At 46.0% G+C, this 22,148-nt stretch overlaps 1 protein-coding gene across 3 annotated transcripts in view; it reads right to left on the minus strand.

The window, feature by feature from the left end:
• The window catches only part of SETD1B (SET domain containing 1B, histone lysine methyltransferase), a 476,309-nt gene that overhangs the window by 405,397 nt on the left and 48,764 nt on the right, over positions 1-22,148 (minus strand). For all 3 annotated transcript variants that reach the window (XM_085633203.1, XM_085633202.1, XM_085633201.1), the window contains exon 6: positions 10,659-11,831. In XM_085633203.1, coding sequence (XP_085489329.1) covers positions 10,659-11,831 — 1,173 coding nt within the window. The remainder of the gene's footprint in view (positions 1-10,658; positions 11,832-22,148) is intronic.

Consider the following 22,148-nt stretch of genomic DNA (forward strand, 5'->3'; position numbering starts at 1 on the left):
GAGGCTCACTGAGAACATCAAAGCGTCCGAAAGCGGCCAAAAGGGGAGAAAGGAGGGGTGAGTGCAAGCCGAGGTGACAAGAAGGGCTGGGCGAGAAGGGAGGGGGGGAATGCCAGCAGCAGAGGAGCCTGATTAAAGCTGACGAAAAGGGAGGGGGAGAAGGGAGTGCGAGCAGCAGCTGTGCACGTGCACGCCATCGTGCACTCAAGCTTCAGGCCTGGAATCATGTGGGTAGCACTTTGAAAACCCATATACTAAATGTCTCTCCGAGCAGCGCATGCGCGCTGGCTCAGCAAGACCTAAAAAGTGCGTGGTGGCTAATTAGGAGACACCGTCTCCTGCCAACGGTTAGAGATCCAATCCTGGTGGGCATGTCTAAATGGAGACAGGGTGGCAACAAGCAGTGAGTGACATGCCTTCAGTGCAATCATTGCACTGCTTTTGGCATCATTTGTGACGCCAAACGACGCGCACAAATCAAAACTTAAGGCGGAGCTGAGACGAGGCTTCTGGAATCGTATCGATTCCAAGAAGTCTCGTAAGACGAGAGCAGCGCATGCGCTGCTTATGTCACGAGACCTAAAAAAAAAAGTGTCAGATATGGGAAAAATGGGGAGCAGTCGGACTCATTTAGGATGGAGAGGGGAGTGCGGAAGGGCGCGTTTTAGCTCCAACCCTCTTTTCTCTATTCATTAAAGACCTGGCTGAAGTTTTACATTTCCAAACAATGATACCCCCAAAATTAGTCCTATGAAAATACCCATGTTATTATTCGCGGACACCCGTCTTATCTCAAAAACACTTGGGGGATTACAAGCAATGCTAGACTGATTTTTGTTGTTTGGCGCAGATCGTGGGTTAGAACTGAATTAAGTAAAACGAAATGCATGGTGCTTAACCCTTACAGGTCCATTTAGACTAGAAAACATGTCTGTACCAGAACGCTCAAATTAGTAAGAAAATTCATATACCTGGGGGCGACGCTGTCACATAATTTTAGCTGGAAGGCCGAGATTAACAAAAGTGCGTTTAAGTTGCAGCAGGATACATGGGCAACACTTAGGATGGCAGAAAAAAAATCAAATCTAATCATCTAGAGGAGGAGCCAAGATGGCGACCGGAGCAGACGCTTGAGCGCCCGGCTCCGTCGGTCCGTGGCCTCGGACTACTATCCTGATGCCCATCCTCGCCGATTTTCGAGGTGAAACGTGTGCGAAGACGCGCTGACCGTGCTGCCGCTTTCCCGGAGTCTCAGCCCGCCCGGATGCCCGAGTTCTGGGTGCTTTTGTCTTCGGCACTGAAATCCTGCGCCATTACGGCCTTTGCTGGCCCCCTGGAAGCTCCGCAGTTACCGGACCAGCGAGCGCTAACCTGAGCCCCGCGGTCCCGATCTCCCCTCGCACCACGGATCGCTGCCGGATGAGCCCGGAGAGGGACGGCCGGACACCTTCTGCACCCTGTGCCGGCCGGGCTGGAGCTGTGGGGTGGGCCCCGGTGCGGCGTGACTCCGGCCCCGCTCTGATGACCGCGCCGTGGGATGCTGCTGCCCCCTTCGCCTATTGCCTAGCCAGCGGCGAGGGGAACCTGCGAGAAGAGAAGCGATTGTCGGCCGTTCCCGTTGCGGCGTAGACCTGAGGGGAATTGACTCCTTGCCACGACTCCCCCCCCCCCCTCGGCCATTGTAACGTATAGCGGCAAAACATGGCGCTGAGTGCCTGCTCGAGGCTGGGGGGTGCTACTCTGGTCTCGCCCGCTGCCCACTTCGCCCTCCCTCTTACGGACACCAGCCCCACGGTGCCGTCCCGGATTGCTGCCGCTGTGGGGGCCCAGCCTCTGCCGACATGCGGCTCCGTTCTGGCTGCCCTGCGGGACTTCCAACTACAGGTGTGCGCTGGCCTGCAAGCGCTGAGTGAGCGGCTTGACCCCATACTGTCGGCTGCGGGTCGTGAGCGCACTGTTTGTCATCTACAGGGCGTGGATCTCCCGGTGCTTTTGTCCACTTGCGGGGACGCAACGGCGGTGTATGACTGTGCTACACTGATGCCTTCACCTGGCGCTCCCGGCGCTCAGGGTACACCGCTCTACACCTCAACTGCGGACACTTTGTCCCCCTGGTCATGGCTGCCTGCCTCATTGTTGCCTGCCTCGCCGCGTCCGCTGGACTATCCTGTTGAGCGATACCTAACGGCGTCGAGGAACCGTCCGCGGTGGTCCACGGCTTACTTTTTGTGGAACTCCTGTACCTTAATTGCCAGGTTTGGATTTTATGTGGTGCAAAGAGGGACCTCAACCGATGGTTGGCGGCCATTTCGTGATCCTACTTCACCATCCTTTCACGAGCGGCCATCTTGTCTTTGTCTGCTCGGGACACGGGGCCTTCATGCAGGGGCTGGTTTAATCCCACGCCCGCGATCGGGCCAGGGCTAGACTGACTTCTATTGCCAGGGTTTATGGACGGGCTGGCCTGGGACTGGAACTGTATGTCTGTTTTGCGCGCACTCATCGCGACTTGTGTCCATTCGCTTACACTGTGGTGCCATGGTGTCTTCGCATGCCGTTTTTTGGAGTAGTGGGCTCTCAGTGTGTGGGGGCCAGGACTGGCTGATGGTTCGGGGCGCTCTGGTGTCCCGTGGGCTCCTCCCCACCTTCTTTTCTGTTTTCTTATTTTCTTTACTCTATTCCCACTTTCTCTCTTCTCTATATTTCGGGTTCATTGGGCGACAGGCACTATGTCGGGGGGGGGTAGGCCGTAGCCTCCGCATTGGTGTAGGGTGGGGGGATAATACTCTGTTCTTAATTAGTTCTATGGGCCTTTTTTCTTCTATGTCTCTGCGCTCTACTTTCTTCGATTCGGGGTCCGGGTGTGGTGTGGATCAAGTGGGGGCGGCTCCGGAGGGGTGCGTACTTGTTCATGTGACTATCCTGTTATATTTCTGCACCGCCTCACTGTCTGAGTTTTTTACTTCCATTGTTGTTCTTACTGATGTTGCTGCTCTCCCGTGTGGTGAGGCTATCTTGCGGACTCGAATCTCCTTTGTTCTTATCCTTCATTGACTTTTTTCTTTGATAAAATAATCTAAAACTTAAAATTAACCTTCACTTCTCCTTCCCCGGGTGTCAGAGATATCTCCAGTATGTGACTCATAACTCGTTGTTAATCCTGACCATTGACGCACGGGGGGTGTAATGTGGGTATCAGTGCTTCATTGTATCGTGGCCGGCCTGACGGTTGTAGGCCCGTATTTGTTCTTTTAAGATGCACAAATAAAGGTTTTTTAAAAAAAAAAAAAAAAAAAAAAATCTAATCATCTAACACCAGCCCTAGAAATATACAAAGCAAAGGTAAAAAGCACCACTCTCTACGGCACCGTAGTCTGGGGCCATCGTGGCATTGGTGAGCTGTGTATGGCAGAGAATAGATTCCTTAGATAACCGACTAATCTTCCACAGAGAAGGCCCATTCTTCCTTTGCTACAGGATATGGTTTGAAACCCGATCTCTTCCACAATACAAGTGAGACATCTAGTCTTCTGGCATTGGCTTTGGTCAACCCCTGAACTAGAATCTTTCAGGTAGCCAATGAGGGAGCTTTTAAAAATAACGAGACACTTAAGAATTTCTTGGCTGCCCTATTTAGAGAAAATGTTTTATGCTCTAGCCCTTGAAATTTACTGGGAAAATCCAGAAGAGGCTTCCCATTTCTCACGGCAACTGATCAAAGACCAGTGCAAGGATTATTTTGGATTGTAAACATCAAAAACTGCAAGTCAGGTAGTCTGACAGACCAATTCCTGGATTATAAGATCATGCCATTTGATAAAGCTTTGCCTGATGTTATAAAAGGTTCTCTTCCAAGGCACCTGTATGTGACGTTTAGGTATAGGACACTCCCATTAGCACAGCTTACTTCCAGATGAAGAAAGTCCAATAAAGCTACTAAATCTTGTCCAGCAGGTAGCAATGCTTCTGAATCAATCTCCCAGTTCCTAGTCTTCTGCGTCGCTAATCAAGCGCCGCACAAGAAATGGATTGTCCCATTGTGCTGACTTATTGGCCTTGGGACTCCAGAGATAACTCTTAGGATTCTGAAGTCCAATACGAGAAGTGATTGTGGTTGGAATGGTCAACCTTCTACAGGCAGCCTGGCTAATTCATAAGCGATTAGAAGGAACAACTAAATGCCTGCCCGAACCGTAGAAAGTAGGACTATGTAAATGTGGTTTGTGTCACTTCTTTTTGGAATACCCATTCTATCATGCTCCAATGTCTGAAACCAGCTAAGTATTGTTAAGATAACGAATAGAAAAATACTGCCCATCTCCAAGGAGTGGATGTTCCTAGAATAACTTTTAGTAATTTATGTTATTTGATGTTTTTTAACAGATGCAATGCACATATTAATTGATGAAATATACAGTAAAATATTAACAGATCTAATACAATGCATGTTTTATGTATTTGTAATCCGAAATAAATAATAGAAATCAGAGGTCCAACAAACGGATTAATCAAAACAAAAACAAAAGAAGTTCTGCAATTTGTGCTCCTTCCTAAGCTGCGTTAAGAACACATGGGGTGAAAATGAATTTAGATAAAGTTATTACTGGTATCTGTATATTTATTCCCACAAGGAATTATTACATAAAGTGGCCCTGGGGTGCAATTCGCATATACAGTCGCTTTCTCCCCAGGGCACTGTAGTATTATAGAAGGGGTCATAGACTGTTGCGTGGCCCCTTCTGTAATGTATTCACCAGTACAAATATAACGCCACACAATTCTAAAGGAGTGTTCAGTCATTGGCACATGCCAGTGAGGGAAACATTTTGCCTCTGCTGCCTCACTGTATTATGGACACAGACGGAGACACACACAGAGACCATTAGGTGACACACAGTTTGTAACACCGCATCATATGATCACCAGCACCATTCTGGACAGTCCTGCATTTTCTTGCTAACTGGAGTCATGATAGTGTGATTTTGTCTGTGCAAAAGTATCTTAGTGCTGCTTCCCAGAACTTTTATAGAGGTCCTGAGGCGGATATATTGAGTTAGGTTTTAGTTTGGGGATTTTATAAGAACAGTGGTATCTACATCGATGATCATCCATCAAATAATGAAAAATTATAATACAAAACGATATTGAATGCATTGGTTTTTAGGGAACCATATTTATGTACATGAGTGACAGTTGGGTGCAAAGAAACGAGCTCAGTGCGCAAGTGAAGGGGACTGTAGATTGTGACACACCTATTGCACAACTGCTAAGTCAGTATGCAGCCCATCTCCCTGAAAATATAGTGTTTCAATCCCCTAAAAATATCAAGTGATGTGGTTGCTTTGTACGGCATTCACTGTAATAGTAGATTGTCATAAGTAAGGGAAGAAAAGTACCAAGTTGGTATGAAGAATGCTCCTACAGGAGGGGGGGTGTGGCCTGAACAGGCAAAATGGCAGAAGAATCAAAGAACGCCAGGAAGGAGAGAGGGGTGCGTCCTCTTCCCCTGATTGGCAATAAATGCAACAACGTGGACGGATCCACTAATGAATCCTTTAGTTTTACTAACTCAGTGCCAAGCACTGTAGCACAAAAATCCAATGGATTTGTAAGAAGAACCCTCACCCACCAACCTAGTTGGTTGCAAGCTTCAACATTGGGTTCCCAGATGGGCTGCCGATTGCAACCCAGCTGTGCTTCAACGCCTGAGTTACAGCAGAGCGGGTTTAATTGATTTGGCAGTGTGGCATGTGCTCAAAAAGTGGTGAGGTTAAAAATGTCTCTAGGATGCCCAACCGGGATTTATTCATAGGGTCCTAGGACATGTTAAAAACCAAAGCGGATATATATTGAAGATAAAAAATGGGTCTTTATATAAAAATAACAAAAAACGCTGCGCTGTAACTCAGGCGTTGAAGCACAGCTGGGTTGCCATCGGCAGCCCAGCTGGGAACCCAATGAACCCAATGATGAGGCATGTCACCAACTAGGTTGGTGGGTGAGGGTTTCTTACAAATCCACTGGATTTTTGTGCTCCAGTGCTTGGCACGGAGTCGGTAACACTAAAGGATTCATTAGTGGGTCTGCCCACGTTGTTGCATTTCAGGCAAAATGGCGGACACATAAGTTCCGGAGTAGCATGCAACTCGACAAAAAAAAGGTCTTCAACACCCCATCAGGGGTAACAAGCGCTATATAAATGCAAACCTTTTTCCCCTTTTCTATCCCTCCGCTATTCTTCTGAATCCAAATAACTGACTAACCTATCCACCACTCAAATTACTTTCATATTTCACTATACTAATTCAACACTAATCCTTTATGGGTTCCGGAGTAGCATGCTTCAACGCCTCGTTAGGGGCAGTAAGCGTTATATCAATGCAATTACAATAATCAAAGTTCTCACCCCGTCCATGACAATCCGGCAAAATCCTCTGCCCCTAGGGGAGCCGATGAGCCAATCCTTCTGAGTCGCCCGGTTGGACACTTTGACTACTTTCCTTGTTTGAAAATTGAGAGAAATTCAGCATCCTCGACCCGGTAAGGGAGTTCAGACCGGGGAGGACACTGATCCATTGCCACGGCCTGCGAGGGGTAGGGCCCCTTCAGGCCACTAGGCTGGGACCACCTACCCACCTCGCTGGATACATAATCTTGGTGCGGTCTGTGCGGGCCTTTGACCGGGAGAGGCAGGGCCCTTGACCCTACTGGCGCTGGTGAAGGTAGTTGACAATCACCACACTGGCCATGCTGGGGTCACCGCTTTGGGGGACATGTACAATGGAGGTGAGCTCCTCACATTTGATGCCCTCACGGAGGATCACAGAACACACAGTGGTCAGTTCCTGAAATATGGGGTTTTATGACCGACAATGGATGCCACTGGGGGAGAAGTGAAGGTGAGACTGCAGGGGATGAGGCCTTATCCCCTCTACTGACATATTTGGTAAACTGTAAGGTGGTGACCTGCAGACACAGGGCTTTGACTTCTAAATGTCATGCGCTCATGACCACATTGAAATTAAAATGGGAACAAAAGATGAACAGAGACATACTAGTCCAGGAATGAGACGCAATCGGGGAGTACACCAGGGTGGTAAAGAGAAATCCCAGATTCAAATATACACAGCTCAACTATATCCATTGCACATTCTTTTCCCCAGCACGGCTAGCTATGATCTACACTGGGCACCCATCAACATGTTCCAGATGTCAGGCGACAGAGGCAGACTTTTTCCATTTAGTGTAGGCTTGTACACATATTCGAATATATTGGAGGGACCTGCTAGCAAAGTTCACGGGTAGACCTTTAAACATGACAGTAGAGGGGTATCTGTTAGGAAGATTCACAAGGCTGGCAAAGGCCAAATACATTTTTGGAGGTGGCCCTACTACTGGGAAAGCGGAACATAGGCATTGGCTGGAAGGTGGGTCCAGGAGCTGATAAAATGGTGTAGAAATTAACGCACTGACCCACACATATCAACAAATGAGGAAGGGGACACCTACTACAGACTGCGACACACTGTTACTGGCACTGCAGGCTAAATCAGACAAAATGCCACCATGAACGGGACTGGGTGGCTGTAACATGCAGCGGTCAATATATATACACAATCTGGATAATAGCGACCTGGAAAGACACACGGTCTGGAGAACCCAGAATGTTATGCCTTTTGGAGTCTTATTAACATACTCAAATAGCAGCAAGGAATATCAAGTCCTGGCTATAGGACTTTATTAGAGGGGGGGGACATGGTTGGAAAGGGGAGATAACATTGGATTATGTTGGGTTATATACTGTGATATTGAGAGTAATACATATTTGTATTGTTTGGTATTACTGATTTTGGCACAGCTCTGTAACCAGAATTGTATACATACTGCACGGCTGCCACTGAATATGTAAAGATATTGTTGTTTATTTCGAACTTTGTACGCAACTGTTTATCTGTACCTCTGAAGAAATACCAATAAAGAGCTATTTACAAAAAACAGAATGCTTCCAGAGGGTGGTCTACCTACTGGAAAGAATGAGGCTCAGAGGCATAACATGACTTCTGGAGCGCAAGGTTCTTCATAAGAAGGGGACCCGTAATACGAGTTCTCAGCTGGAGACCAATTATAAATACGGAGTAGTACTGGAGTACTATTTAATATAAATTACTGCACAGAACTTTCCTGTTTTTCGTGAATGGCAAATGCAAAAAGAACTATTGATGGACAGAATGCAGAACAATGTCATACATTCACCCCAGTGCTCACCATGCATTCCAGTTTGGACCCAGCCATATGCACATCAGTCTTGACCCTGTGCCCAATGGGAACAGTCCAGCCCGAACTGCCAGGCCCGGTCCTCCCTGGACTGGAAACAAGCATTTTAGGACCGGTTTCGGGGTTTCACCCCTCTTCAGCCAGGATAGCTTGATTCCAGTGGCATGGAGAACATGGGACTCACGTCTGAGCATACCCGTCCCACTTGGGGTGACAAATGCAAAAAGAACTATTGATGGACAGAATGCAGAACAATGTCATACATTCACCCCAGTACAGAGATCTGGGCCTAAATCCATCGTTTTTTTGCTCACCATGCCATTTCATTTTGGACCCAGCCATATGCAAATCAGTCTTGACCCTGTGCCCAATGGGAACAGTCCAGCCCGAACTGCCAGGCCAGGTCATCCCTGGACTGGAAACAAGCATCCTAGGACCGGTTTCGGGGTGTCACCCCTCTTCAGCCAGGACAGCTTGATTCCAGTGGCATGGAGAGCACGGGACTCACGTCTAAGCATACCCGTCCCACTCGGGGTGACAAATGCAAAAATAACTGTTCGGTGTGTCTTTTGCTTTCTTGCCCTGTCGTGAATGACAAGGCTAGATGGTTGGCCACTTTCAGTGTACCATAACAAATGGAGCTGGTTAAAGAAGCATTATTGTCAAACCATTGTCTCTGTAGTGGTAGTAAAGAAAATACTGATCGCAGTTTCACCAATATAATCCATGAATATCAATCGGAGTCTTGTAAATTCCAAACCGGAAAGCTTAGAGGGTACATGGACTTTGTAAAAGGTATGAATCGTCTTTATCACAATGGGGCACAATAAACTGAGGCTAAAGCAAGCAAGGAAAACAAATCGTGAGAGGATAGAAGAGGCTTGGTGGGGGAGCAAGTGTTGAGTAGTGGTGCACACAGTTATGAAGAGCGGAGAAAAAAAGTATTTAAAGAAAATCAAACACAAAACAGAAAGGCAAAAAGAGACAAGGAGGCAGGATACAACCCACCCAATTAAGCCTGCCTGTTTAGGGAAAAAGGTGCACAAGGAAGAAAAAAAGCATTGTAACGATAAGCCTAGCTTACGGGTGAAAATACCTCAGTCACTGGTGAGTTTAGGCACTCAATAAGTCGGCCCACATGCATGGCCACTCGTTCTTTCTTGCATCCATTCAACCTCTTACTGCATCATGCTTGTGTTCACCCAATAACCCATCCACAATAGAAGACGCATTTACTATACAAACATATGAAACGTAACAGCTATTACACAGATTCTATGTTTTATTTGTATGGCCATCATGTTTATGTTGAGAGGGGTGGGTGGGTATATATGTTTGATTGTAGTTATAGAAGTGGGTGAACATAAGATTGAGTCAGTGGGAGGATGAATGGATATACGAGTAGAAGGAGGAGTGACAGTGTTCATGTATGATGATGTATTGAGTGCCTAACTTCATCAAGGACTTAAGCTTTCCCACAAGGCTACCATCATGCACACAGTCGTACAATTACAAATATATGCAAAACTACAGTTGGCAAAACAACATACAACCCCTCAGAGGGGTTAACAAGGGTTACCACAATGAAAATGTTCTATACAAGGGTTTACCAGAAAGGATAACCAACACTAAAGTGTTTTCCTGTTATGGGATTCAGTGAGAAAAAATGCCTCTTGACTGGCTTTAACACATGTATTAACAGTTCACCAATACATGCCTAGTTGCTTTAACATATGCTTATCACAATAAATGGTTCAGGCCAAATCCCTTTGTCGTAAGTGTTCATAACAAACAGATGAGACCTATAACCTTTATCATTGGCTTGTCACCATAACCAACTCAGTCTTGCTCTATTGAGCACAAGTTTGCTCACAAGGCAAAAAGTGCAAACACTTTTTGTACCCAGTGGTAAGAAATTGCTTCTTTCGGCCCAATCAAATGATATACTCAGCGGGATCAGTATGTGGGTAGAGCCAAATACCCTCCATCAGAAGTACTTCTGAAAGATATTTTTCTGTTCATCACATAAGGTTGCAACGGCTGTGCTGTCAAGCTAGACCTACAAAGTACACAGAGGGTGAGGAAGTTTTCAAGAGAAATATAAAATAAAACATGCAGCCGTCTCAATGTACAGGTGTACAGCTTTCAATTTAAAAAATACAAAATTGCAGAGGAAATCTGTTTCAACTTTTCAAACCCCTAGTTATGGATAATTAGGTTCTGTCCAGATATTGCCTTTGTTTGAGTTAATTGTATTAGAAGCTCAGTTCAGGACTTCGAGTTGTAACACCACTGAAGTGTTTTGGAGTACATAAAATGATTTACTTCTGTAGTTATGATGCATACAATCAAACTAAATTAAGAATATCAACACCTGAACGTACCTCATCCATTTTTTCTGATGTTGGAGTCCGATCACCAGGCTGCAATTCCTTACGGTCTGAACATTCAATTCTAGACGTCCTATTTAAGAGAGGTGCATCTACAGGAGTTAAGCAGGATTCTGACACAGCTTTTGAATTCCGGCAGAGATGGGCTGTCACTGGTACAGGCTCATCATCATCAGAATCTGGTAAAGGAGTAGGACTGATGTCCTCCAAGCCAGTGCTGCAAGGGCGTGAGGAAGGGGTGATACTCCGGAAATGAGGTTGAGTGCTAAATGGTGGGAGTGGGGACAACTGTGAAGAGGATGATGATATTGGGCTGCCCTCCATTCGGAGCTCGCTGTCTGAGTCATGATCCTCTGGGAATGGGAGCTTTGTTCTATGCTCTTTCAAAAGCATCTCAATCCTTGAATCCAAACTGTTGTGCTGCACTTCTGCCTCCATAGTTGGGGTTTCAGGCGTCTCACACCTTTCTGGGGTGCGGGCAAAGGAAGGCATCGTTTTTTCAATCAGCGCAGTTAAGTCAGGAAAGGTTAGTTCTTCTGTTTTTTCCTTTACTGGTACAAAATCACTAGTAGGCGTGCCTTCTGAACACGGCTCCGATGGAGGTGGTGGCGGCCGCCTGTGCTCATGTTCTCGAGGAGTTTTGGGATAAGGAGGTTCTTCTGTGTGTGGATATATTGTTGGTGTTTGGTAAGGAGAGAAAGCGGATTTATAGCCACTAGTTTCAGAACGGCTCACAGAAGAGGGAAGGGAAGTAGAATGCAAAGCAGGATGAGTATATTGTGCTGGTTCTGGTGGTGGTTTATAGCTGCTTGGCAAGGGCTCCGATGTTCTATGGGCATAATAACGTTCCGGCCTCCGATTGTAGGCATCGTTGAACTTTGATTCATGCCTCCTGGGTTTATAGGCTGGCTCCTGGGTGAAATGGTAAGCAGGTGTCGTTTGTCGACTTGAGTAGCTTGAATCTTGAGAAAAGGGAGTCCCAAGGCGAGGTGTTTGGGGAGTTCCTTGAGACTGTGGGGTAGACTGGCTGTAGGAGTTTGGGGTGTCCTGACGGCAACTGGAATAGGCTGTATCGTGAGAAAAAGGTGTACTACTGTTTGGGGTCACCATTGCTCCAGTAGAAGAAGAAAGGTTTTCTTCCTTCAGTCGCCTTAAAGGATCCAGTAACTGGTGGGAAGGAAAAAGAAAGGGATAAAATAAAATGATTAGTACATGATCAATACACTTTTTCAACATCTACTTCAAACTTTTGATGAATCAGGTTTTAGTGTAGAAATGTGTACTTCAATGCAATGATTTATGTGTAAATTTAAACTCCGCTATGCCCTCAGAACAAAGGAAGAGAAGGACGACAGCACTAGCAAACAGCTTATCACAATGGGAAACACTCACAAGTCGTCCAAGACCAGAATCAAATGGAAGTGGGCTGAGAAAACGAGCTCACCAAGCAAACAGGCCCACATTCTTTCCTGTGGCACACCTCTAGCTAAGATAACTTGAAGCACACATGTCCATCCCAGACAAACTGTGTGCTTTTGGAAAGTGTATGCTCTGCAATCGGAATTCCCAGGCATGGATATGTAAAGGAAAACTAAAGGCTGCAGCCAGAGTCATTGTGTGCGCTTTAGATCAGTCTACAGTTAAACCTTCTCTTTACCACGGTACGCCTGTGTCTAGTCATTCACAATCACACAAAAGAAAAGAACGACATGAACAGGCAGAAAGTTATAGGTTTTCAAAAACGATGGAGAAGCAAAGACATCTATCATGAAATCCTTTACAGACAGATTTAAGTCCCCATTTACATAAGTTTAAATGTTGAACAGCTGGTCCTTCGCATTTTCCAATTTTGGCCCGGAGCACTTGACAGGTTAACAGTGACTAGAGATACCAATTGGTGCAGTCCATCTCTGGAAAATTCACGTCATGACCTTCTAGAGGACTACCTTGAGTTACCTGCTATCCAGCTTTACCATTCTGGTTTTAATGCTACAGACAGACATATTCCCTGGCTGGTCTTATACTCCTGGCTGTAAATACCTTCCTCTGTTTTATTAGGTAGTCTGCAAAGCAGCATCATACTTGCCACTTTTACCTTGAGCAACCCCGTTCCTCTGATTGAGTTCTTTGTGCTTGATTGATGTTACAAACTGAACTCTATTACAGGGGTCCTTGCTGTCATGAAGCAGCATGTTACAATTATCAAAGCATTCTTCTGCTAATAGCCGTTTGGAAGTATTGGAATCACAACACTGCGTGTTATGGATCCTGCATATGGCACATATTTTCACTGTCTGGCAGCATTTATCAAGTACACACCATCCCTTTGAGACTCTCTACACAACTTACCTAGCTACATAGTCAAATAAGTAAGTCTTGTGCCTTTTCCTTCTATTTAAAAGTGAGTTGGAAGCCTAATATGAAGAAAAAATGAAATCCAGATCATAGGAGCTGGCATGGGGACAGAGTCTCCGCCTCAGAAGAAAGTAAACATTTTGGAACCCTCAACAAATCTGCACTGCAAAGAAGGGCTAATCCTAGCGGCTGGGTAACTTGAGCTATCAGGTTTAAATATTTCAAAGTGATACATTTGACCTCAAAAGGAGCATTATCAACAGGAGATAATGTTGTTCACTACTTGCAGATGAAACTATGACCTCCTCCAGTTAGACCCATTATGGCTTGTACGGTTGCATGCTGTATTCTTTAGAGACACCCAAGAAGGGTTTTAGGAATTCCACACAAAAAAAAGTTTTGCAGAAGTTAAACCCCGAGTTAGCTTCTGCACCTACCACTATTCCACATTTTTTGTACAGAGGGGAAGAACAAGTTTAAATGTACTTAGCTGGGGAAAATGAGATCTTAACCACTGCACTAACCTGTGGAGCTAACGACAATAATACTTATTGGTTCTTAACTTGCTGTTTGAGGGCTTAAGCCAAAAATATTTGGTGGTATGAAGGAAAGAAGGTATGACTTGACCTTGGTGTCAAACAGAATTACTGGAGTTTTCGTGTCCTACAATTGGGAGGAATTTAACATCAATCCAAACTATTTATCGCAAACCAACCATTCTAGGAGGATCCCTGTGATACTCCAAAGCTCTTATGTTGTCTGGTATTTTAGTAGAGTGTGCAATTAGCAGCAATGGTGTCCTGGAGCTGACATTAGTGTAGAGTGAGTGCTGTATTGTAGTGAGGACTCCCTTAATACGTACATACATTGTTAAGTTAGCATAACCGCGTTAGAAGTTAGAAAGCCATCTTGCTGCTTTTGCACACGACACTGCATTTACATGTTATTGTTTAAACGAACTGCTGACTCGAGTTTTGCCTCACACGAGAGCAATCTGTTGTTACCATCCCGAGCTCTGCGAAGCGACCTTGGTCTGCACACGATGTGACAAACAGTCTGAGTTGTTAGACAATGCATGTTTTCCACTCTAGGTTGATCGACCCACTATTTAGCCATAACACACGAGCAGCTGCACATACCTGAAAGTTGGTGCTTTTAATATCACGGACATCATGTTTATTATTCAGACCGAAGACGAGCCTTCCTGCGAGAAGTCTCCTGATGCTCCTGTGATGTGATTTCACTAAGCTGATCTTTGAGGTATGGGGTCCCCTATTCAAGCCTAAGAGACCTTCTGTTAGACTAATAATAATATTAGCTTCTTAGTAAAGGGAAAGTGGTAGTATCCACTGTCATTATAACATGATCACCCCTTTTATATTCTATGGAATTGTAACTATGTTAATGGTTTTGATTTTAATCATTTGTCTGCTTGTATTAGCCAAAGTACTGCATATTAGGACACGTGGTCTATAAAAATAAACTCTTTTTATTTTCACCGTGTCTCTGTTGATTCTTGTTGTGGTGTGGACTGATGTGAGAATAATATACGAACAGGTATTTCCGATTCCCACCATTCCTGAGTATGTACTGAGTCGCGTGTTCTGGGTTGTCTTTTCATTGGGACCGCCGAGCTAAATCTCGGATAACGAATGGGACACTTATGCTAGCCGGATACTGGGTTCTGGGTTCTGAGGTGAGTTTCTGGTACACCACAACTTACTGAGGTCCTGGGGTTCTACACATAGTTCTGTGTATAAGCAGAATCCCTGCAACATGGCGCACCTAACGTTTGGTCTATGAGTTGAAACGCCTTAGTAGTGCTCGCGTTTGTCCACAACACCCTCATTCTTGTTTCCGGATAACAAGTCTGACGGATTTAAACCTACCTAGGTCTATTGATATAGGTTCTTTCAAGCTTGATAATTAAAAAGGTTAGTGAACCCTTGTGCTACTGATAGTTTCACGTGTGTTGTCCTGATGTCGGTGGATATTGCGGCGCATAGCCGAGCGGCTCTAAAACGTCATTTGACGCAGTATGGGGTACCGGACACTGGTATGAACGTCATCTTTGTGGTGGGAGCCGATGCGGCTCATCCCTATGAGTTGTTCTACTCTTGGGTGACGATTCCAGCGGTGGGGGATGATGACACCTTTCATTCTTATACTGCCGCTGCAGTGCCGGCGAACTATACGCCGTATAGGACACAGGAAATACCAATATCTGCTTGGCAGCATCTTATTTGGTTTAATGGCGCCCTTCCCCATGTGGTTATACCGCCGAGAATGGGCCCTTTGTCAATTGCAGGGGCCACTTGGCCGGTACTAGCCGGATTTACGCCTCATCCCCGTTACCTCACGGTGACGGTGGCTGAGTTGCGTGTACTACACACTGCCCTCATTACGGTATATAGGGCGTTGGTGCAGTATGTGTCGCGCAATATGCAGGCGGGGGCGCCTGCTGTTGCGGGACAGCCTACTGATCATCACGCGGTGGTCATTAGTCCTGTTATGGTCAATTCTGTTATGGGCAAGCGCCCCCTAACTAGGGATGATTTCCCCTTTTGGCTTGCTGAGAAATTTGACCAAATAGAAGCGGTTTACCCGAATACTTCGCCTGTGGAGAAACACAGGATCCTCACCATTAGTTTGCCTAAGGACTTGGTCCCCCACATTGATGATTGTACAAATTGGGGCAAGGTCTTTGCAGCGACGTACGCGCAGTGCTATGGCACTCCATCTATGTTGCAGCTGCCCTCCGTCATCAAAAGAGTTCAAGAGAACCATGGTGCGGAGTCTGCGATAGAGTTAGGGATGCGGCTCCTCGGGCAATTTGACCTGGTGGCTACCATGATAATTGGTAACCTGAAGGGTGATGCTTTGCATTTCCAGGTTCGTAATGAACTGAAACGAATTCCTGAGGAGGACAAACCGCAGGAATTTGCGAAAATAATCGCAGAGGCATATCGGGATTTGGGTCGTAGCTCTTTAGGAGTTAAGCCTGTCATTAAGAATCCCGATCTAAAGCAGCAGGGTAAGACAGAAACGTCTGGTAAGGACGACCGGCCCTTTTTTCCTAAACAAAAATGGCAGGTTAAACAACAGGGGAAGCAGCAGCAGCAGAAACAGGGCTCTCGGCCTGCCTCTCCCGTACAGTCTAGTAGTGAACGCACTTGTGATCTGCGCGATCGTGCTGCTATAAAGTCTCCTGATCGATTTCAGGTTTCTGAACAGCGCTCTGCTCGTTCTTCACAGGAAACATCGGCTACACAGTCCGGTGGCGGAGGCGGTGGCAAAGGTCGGGGTGCTCCACAACAGCGTGACCAGCCCCGACAGACTGAGGGTAAAGGCAAGCAGGACGAATTTGCACGACAAAGACCCCCGTTTCAGAAGAAGAAAGTGGCGGCTCTGACGGCAAGGTATGCCTCAGATAGTGCGGACACAGCTTCGGAACCGGACATGGGCGCTGACGCTCCTGGACAGCGCAGCGGAAATTACCATAGTCCGTCAAGCTCTGCGTCCATTTCTGGCGGTGACAGCAACTGATATATCGGTTACTGTGGAAACAGCTGACACCAGAGTGGCTCCCCCTGATAGACTTTATGAAATAGTCTTATTAATTGAGGGTGACATACAACGTACAATAAAAGGGATTTTTTGGGATAATCTGACCACCACCTATGATATCCTCCTAGCGGAGGCAGATTGGCCCCCAGCTTTCATTTTAGAGGCTCCTAGAGGGGAGGAAGTAATCCTCCCGTCCTTTGCGCACACAGTGCCTAAGGACCAAGCTGAAGTGTATGCTGAGGAGTGGGCGCTTGCGCCGGCGGTGTATCGCACTCAGGTGGGATGGGACAGATTGTCCCCCTGCCATGAGATTCCATTGCGGTCTATGCCCCAGCCTCAACCCCAATATCCTATGCGTCGTGAAGCGAGACCTCACGTCGCGGCAATCCTTGAACAATTGGTATATCAGGGTGTTATTGAAACATGTGTGTCCCCTATGAATAACCCTTTATTCACTGTAACGAAGCCTGACGGCTCGTACCGTTTAGTTTTGGATTACCGGCACCTAAACTCCCACTGCCGGACCTGCGCGGTACAAAATACACATAGTTCGGCTTTGGTCGACAGTCTCGTGCGCAAAAGATTTAAAACGACACTTGACATTTCCAATGGCTTTTTTAGCCATAACCTGTCCACACTGAGTAGCCAGTGGACGGCGTTTACTTCGGGCGGAAAACAAAAACAGTTTACCAGATTAGCCATGGGGTACAAAAATAGCCCTGGCGTCTTTTCTGCTCGCGTGGTTTCTCTTTTAGAAAGAATAGACCCCGAAGCATACTCATATGTTGACGATATCTATCTTACGGATGATGAGCTGATGCCACATCTGTCTCGCGTTGACAATATTATCGTGAGTTTTGCAGACTATGGCTACAAATTCAATTTTGCGAAGTCACACATCGCAGAATATACGGTGTTGTTTTTGGGCTACGAGCTCAACAATGAAGGTAAGGGGTTGGCCCCCCACTTTCTGGAAAAGTGTGCACGCTTGAGTGCTCCTACGACACTGAAGAAATTACAATCTCTGCTGGGTTTTCTGAATTTCGGCCGTACGTATATTCCTGATTATGCCCAGCGTATCAAGCCGCTTTACGCCTTGGTACAGCCTTCATTTTCGAAGTCTAGCTGGCAGCTAGAACACTCTGCTATTTTACAGTCTTTACAGGCTGACCTTCTTGCTTCACAATACTTGCTGACACGTGATAACCGCACTAACCTGGTGATAAGAATAGTACCAGGCGCCGTGGGGTTCACGTATTTGACGTTTAATGAGGGCGACACAGTCCCCATTGCGTACAAATCCCACTTGTACACCTCTGCTGAATTACGTTTTTCCACGGTCGAAAAAGTTCTGACTGCTGTGCAGATGGCGATCCTCAAGGAACGCGCACTGTCGCATGGGAAACAGATTCTGGTTGTAACACCATATCCTGCTTTAGAGGCAGTGACAAAAGCAAGTGTACCAAATTCTAAAGCTTTGCATCCATGGTGGATACAATGGGCTACAACACTGACGTCGCCAGACGTCACTTACATCTTTGATGCCTCATTACAGACTCAAGAGTACTTGCAGTATGAATTCGTTCATCCGGCACCTCTGTCTTTGCGCCCGCTCGAAGAATACCATTGTGTCATATACACTGACGGGTCTGCGCAACCCGCAATTGGATCGAAGCACGCTTATTCAGCGGCTTGCGCAATTGTCGTAGGTACATTCGTAAATGGTGAATTCCAATCTGATGCAGTGCATACGCAGTCATTGGGTGATTGTACCGCGCAATTGGCGGAGCTCCGGGCTCTAGTGCTTGCACTGGAGTTTGCTGATCCCCGAGTCACTACTCTTATAGTGAGTGACTCCTTCTACTGTGTCCAGTCCTACAATGACAATTTACACTTCTGGTCTCAGAATGATTACCGCGACACTAAAGGTAGCACAATTAAGCATAAAACGCTTTGGGTTCGAGTGGCAGACTTTAAAGAACGTCTCCCACTCGTAAGTGTTATACACACTCTTGGTCACCAGCGGCTTGGTGTCCATGCTGTCGGCAACAGCTTAGCTGACGAGGCAGCGAAAACAGCAGTGGCTACATACTTAGTGGCAGCAGTTACAAGATCCAAAAGTAAGATTGATGATGACATCTTGGCAGCTATAGCTGCTACAGAGAAGGGAGGAGATTACCCGAAGGGTTTTCCCTCTCGGTATATTTACCATTTAAGTCCTGATAACGTCCCGTTAGTGAGGATTAACGATGTTGGTGATAGAATAATTCCCAACGCGGACTGCAGACCAGCACTGATCTTGGCTGCACATGAGGGGTTGGCGTCTGCCCACGCCGGTGTGTCAGCTACAATATCTCTGCTACAACAACGTTACTGGTGGTTTGGTTTATATAAACAAGCGCGCGCTTATGTTCTTGATTGTGACATTTGCCAACAGATTAAACCTTCTACTGTTGCGCGCCCACCACAGACACAGCTGTACATCTCTAATAATCCATTTGGTTGTGTTTATTTAGATCACTGCGGTCCTTTTTCTTCTGATACTGCGTACAAGTACATCTTGGTTGCAGTGGATTCGTGCACACGTTTTCTATGGGTGTGGCCACAAAGGAGTGCTGACTCGCGGACTGTCATCAGGGATTTGCGTGTCTTTGTGGGAACTTTTGCGTGTGGTACCTTCCATTCTGATCAGGGCCCTGCGTTCGCCTCTAAGGCTTACAAGGAGGCTATGAAAAATTTGGGGGTCCTTGTCAAATTTTCGTCTCCCTACCGACCTGAGGGTAATAGTGTGGTGGAGCGAATGAACCGTGACTTAAAGCAATCATTGACAGCACGTGTTTTAGGCACAGGCCGGAACTGGCTAGCCCATTTGTATAACATTCAACGTGCACTAAATAATCTCCCTAGAAGGTCTCTGGGTGGGCGGACCCCGTACATGATGCTCTTCGGAATCAGAATGTTTGTTCCAGACCTTGATGGTCTAGACATTGCGGCGTCGACCGCACCCTTTGACGTAGATGATCACTGTGCTGTTTTGCAGACTCTACAAGAAGCCAGAGACTCTCTTTCGAAAGAACATTTGCCCTCCACGTCTGAAGCGGAGGTTCAGATTCCGGTAGTCGGCTGGCTACCCCGAGTTGGTGATCTGGTCCGTGAGAAGGTGGAGAACAAGAAGGAGTTCGGCCCCTCTTATCGAGCACCAGTTCCAGTGCTTGGAGTGCAGGGTACAAGAACAGTCATTTTACCTCCACTTCCTGGTCGCAAAGAAAACAGGTACATCTCTATTGACAATGTCAAACTTCAGCGAGTGGCCGATACTTCTTAGTATGACTCCGGCAGTTTCATGCCAGACAATGCAAAGAAGTTCAATGTTGGTTCCTGCTACTACCACCTTGTCTGATGTTGCAATCGAGATGCATTCAGTTACCGATCCCTTGCTGATGCCACCGGCTGGTGGTTTGTCCGTTGAGACTGAGTATGCTTATCCTACACGTGGACCTTCGCCTGTTTTACAATCTACAGCGCTTGGCCAGTCCCGTTTTTCCTTTGACACGGACTCTTTGCCCTCACCTCCCCCATCAAACATTGCTGTTTTTGTGAGCTGGTTTAAGAAGCATTTTTTGATAGCTCCTTGGACATACATCTGGTTGATGCTTTTTGGTATTTTCTTGTTTATGTCCATTGGATTTGTGGTAGTGTTCTTCCGTTTGGTGGATGGACATTATCTCAAAGAGAGATCGACAATTGGACTTATCAATGGAACTTTGGCCCCCCACTCCTCATCCCACATCATGAAAAGGGACCAGACTTTTGTGAATATTACTGCCTGGCCCGTCATGGATGGAATAGCATGGGATGCTGTTAAATTTCAAATTCATGGGCCTACAGAGGTCATTAATGTGCCTAATGTATTTCGTGTTTCTATGGGTGATGTAGTTAAACAGAACATACGTTCTGATGATTGGGATGTACACGCCATTGAAGCACTGTTTTCAGACTTGAAGTATTATGCCGCCTTTGATGCAGAGGATTTGTATGAAAATGCGGCTAATTATGCGGAACAGTATTGTTTTCAACATTATGGAAATCACTTCTTGCATAAATCAAATTCGTTTAGAAATTTTGTAAATTTTACCCAGTGGGAACATTGTCCCACCCCCTCGGTTGGCAGTTCACACACATTAGTTGATAAGTTTACTTATTTTACTGATTTCAGTGTTTCAGCCCCGGCTTCCTTTTATTTTAAAGTTAAGCCTGAGTCTACCTCCAAGGTTAGACTGACACACACCAAATTGTTATATTCTAAGTCCTTTATGGATGAGTTGTCAATCAAAGGTTATGATCTATGGAAGGCTACTATTGATCTTAAGTCGGTTTGGGGTTCCAAACCGTGGCAGGTTCAGGGAACTGAAGCTTTACACCGTGCCTGTCTAGTACCAAATCATATGTTGTTTTTAAATGCAACCATCTTCCAAACCACCTGTTTCGGATTGGCCACTTCTAAAAAACTAAATTCGCCTTCTGTGCCGGATCTGGGTGCTTACCCAAATTGGGATAATCACACAGATCTGTCCCTTCCTGCTTTGCAGTTATTGGTTTCCAATTCGTCCTTCAACATTTCGAAATTTAATAGTGAGGGATGGTTAATTTGGCAAAGCAGTTCTGATACCTGTCAACGTCGTTTTCTAGGACTGAAACCGGGGTACACTCAAGATCGAGTGGACCCCCGGTTTGAGTCGTCACATACAGTAACTACATACTCTGTAGGGAAATTATGTCAGTCCTGGCTGCGACATTCCACCTTGGCATCTGTCAAAGTTCATTTATCAAAGTTACATGACAAAATAGATTTGAATGATTTTGTTAAAGGTCCTGTGGGTGGCAGATCCAAGAGATGGGCGTATGCTATTTACAACGAAGTATGGAAACTCTCGCAAATTGAGGCAGCTTCAAGATTGAGAGCTATTGATCAGGCTAATATCGAAAAAGTATTAGCAGTTATTGATAACAGCATTAACACTCTTTCTTCTCGCATTTATACATTAGATAATATTGTATCTTCAATTGTTGATATTGTCCAGTTGTGTTCTGTTATGCAGTTTGCATGGACATTACAAACATTGAAGGCAGGGAAGGTCCCTTGGGACTATCTGAATACAACATCGTTATTTCTTCCCTTTAACCTTACTGACAAACAGCAGTTCATGTCCATGAAAGATGCTACATATTCCCTGCTCCATATTGAGAAATTGGAGCCGTTACCTTTTTCTGTTGCGGAAGTCGATTCCGCTGTGTGGCTCTTACACGGATTGATAAGTCTACCGTTTGCGCTATTTAAGTTTACCTCTTGTATGAAACACTATGCTCTAGGTAGATATGAACAGCTGGGTACCGCTTTCATACATGAAGTCTGGTCCCTCCCCTTTACGTATAGATGTACAAGGGACGGTACTGAGGTTTATCTGAAGGGTGAAGAATGTACCACGTCACCTGATCATTCTGTTGTATGTCGGCACATTCAATTACACGGTGCTTGTAATGTACACGCTCCGAATTTGGCCT

Source organism: Triturus cristatus, chromosome 11, assembly GCF_964204655.1.
Source record: "Triturus cristatus chromosome 11, aTriCri1.1, whole genome shotgun sequence".
In the NCBI taxonomy this organism is placed as follows: Eukaryota; Metazoa; Chordata; class Amphibia; order Caudata; family Salamandridae; genus Triturus; species Triturus cristatus.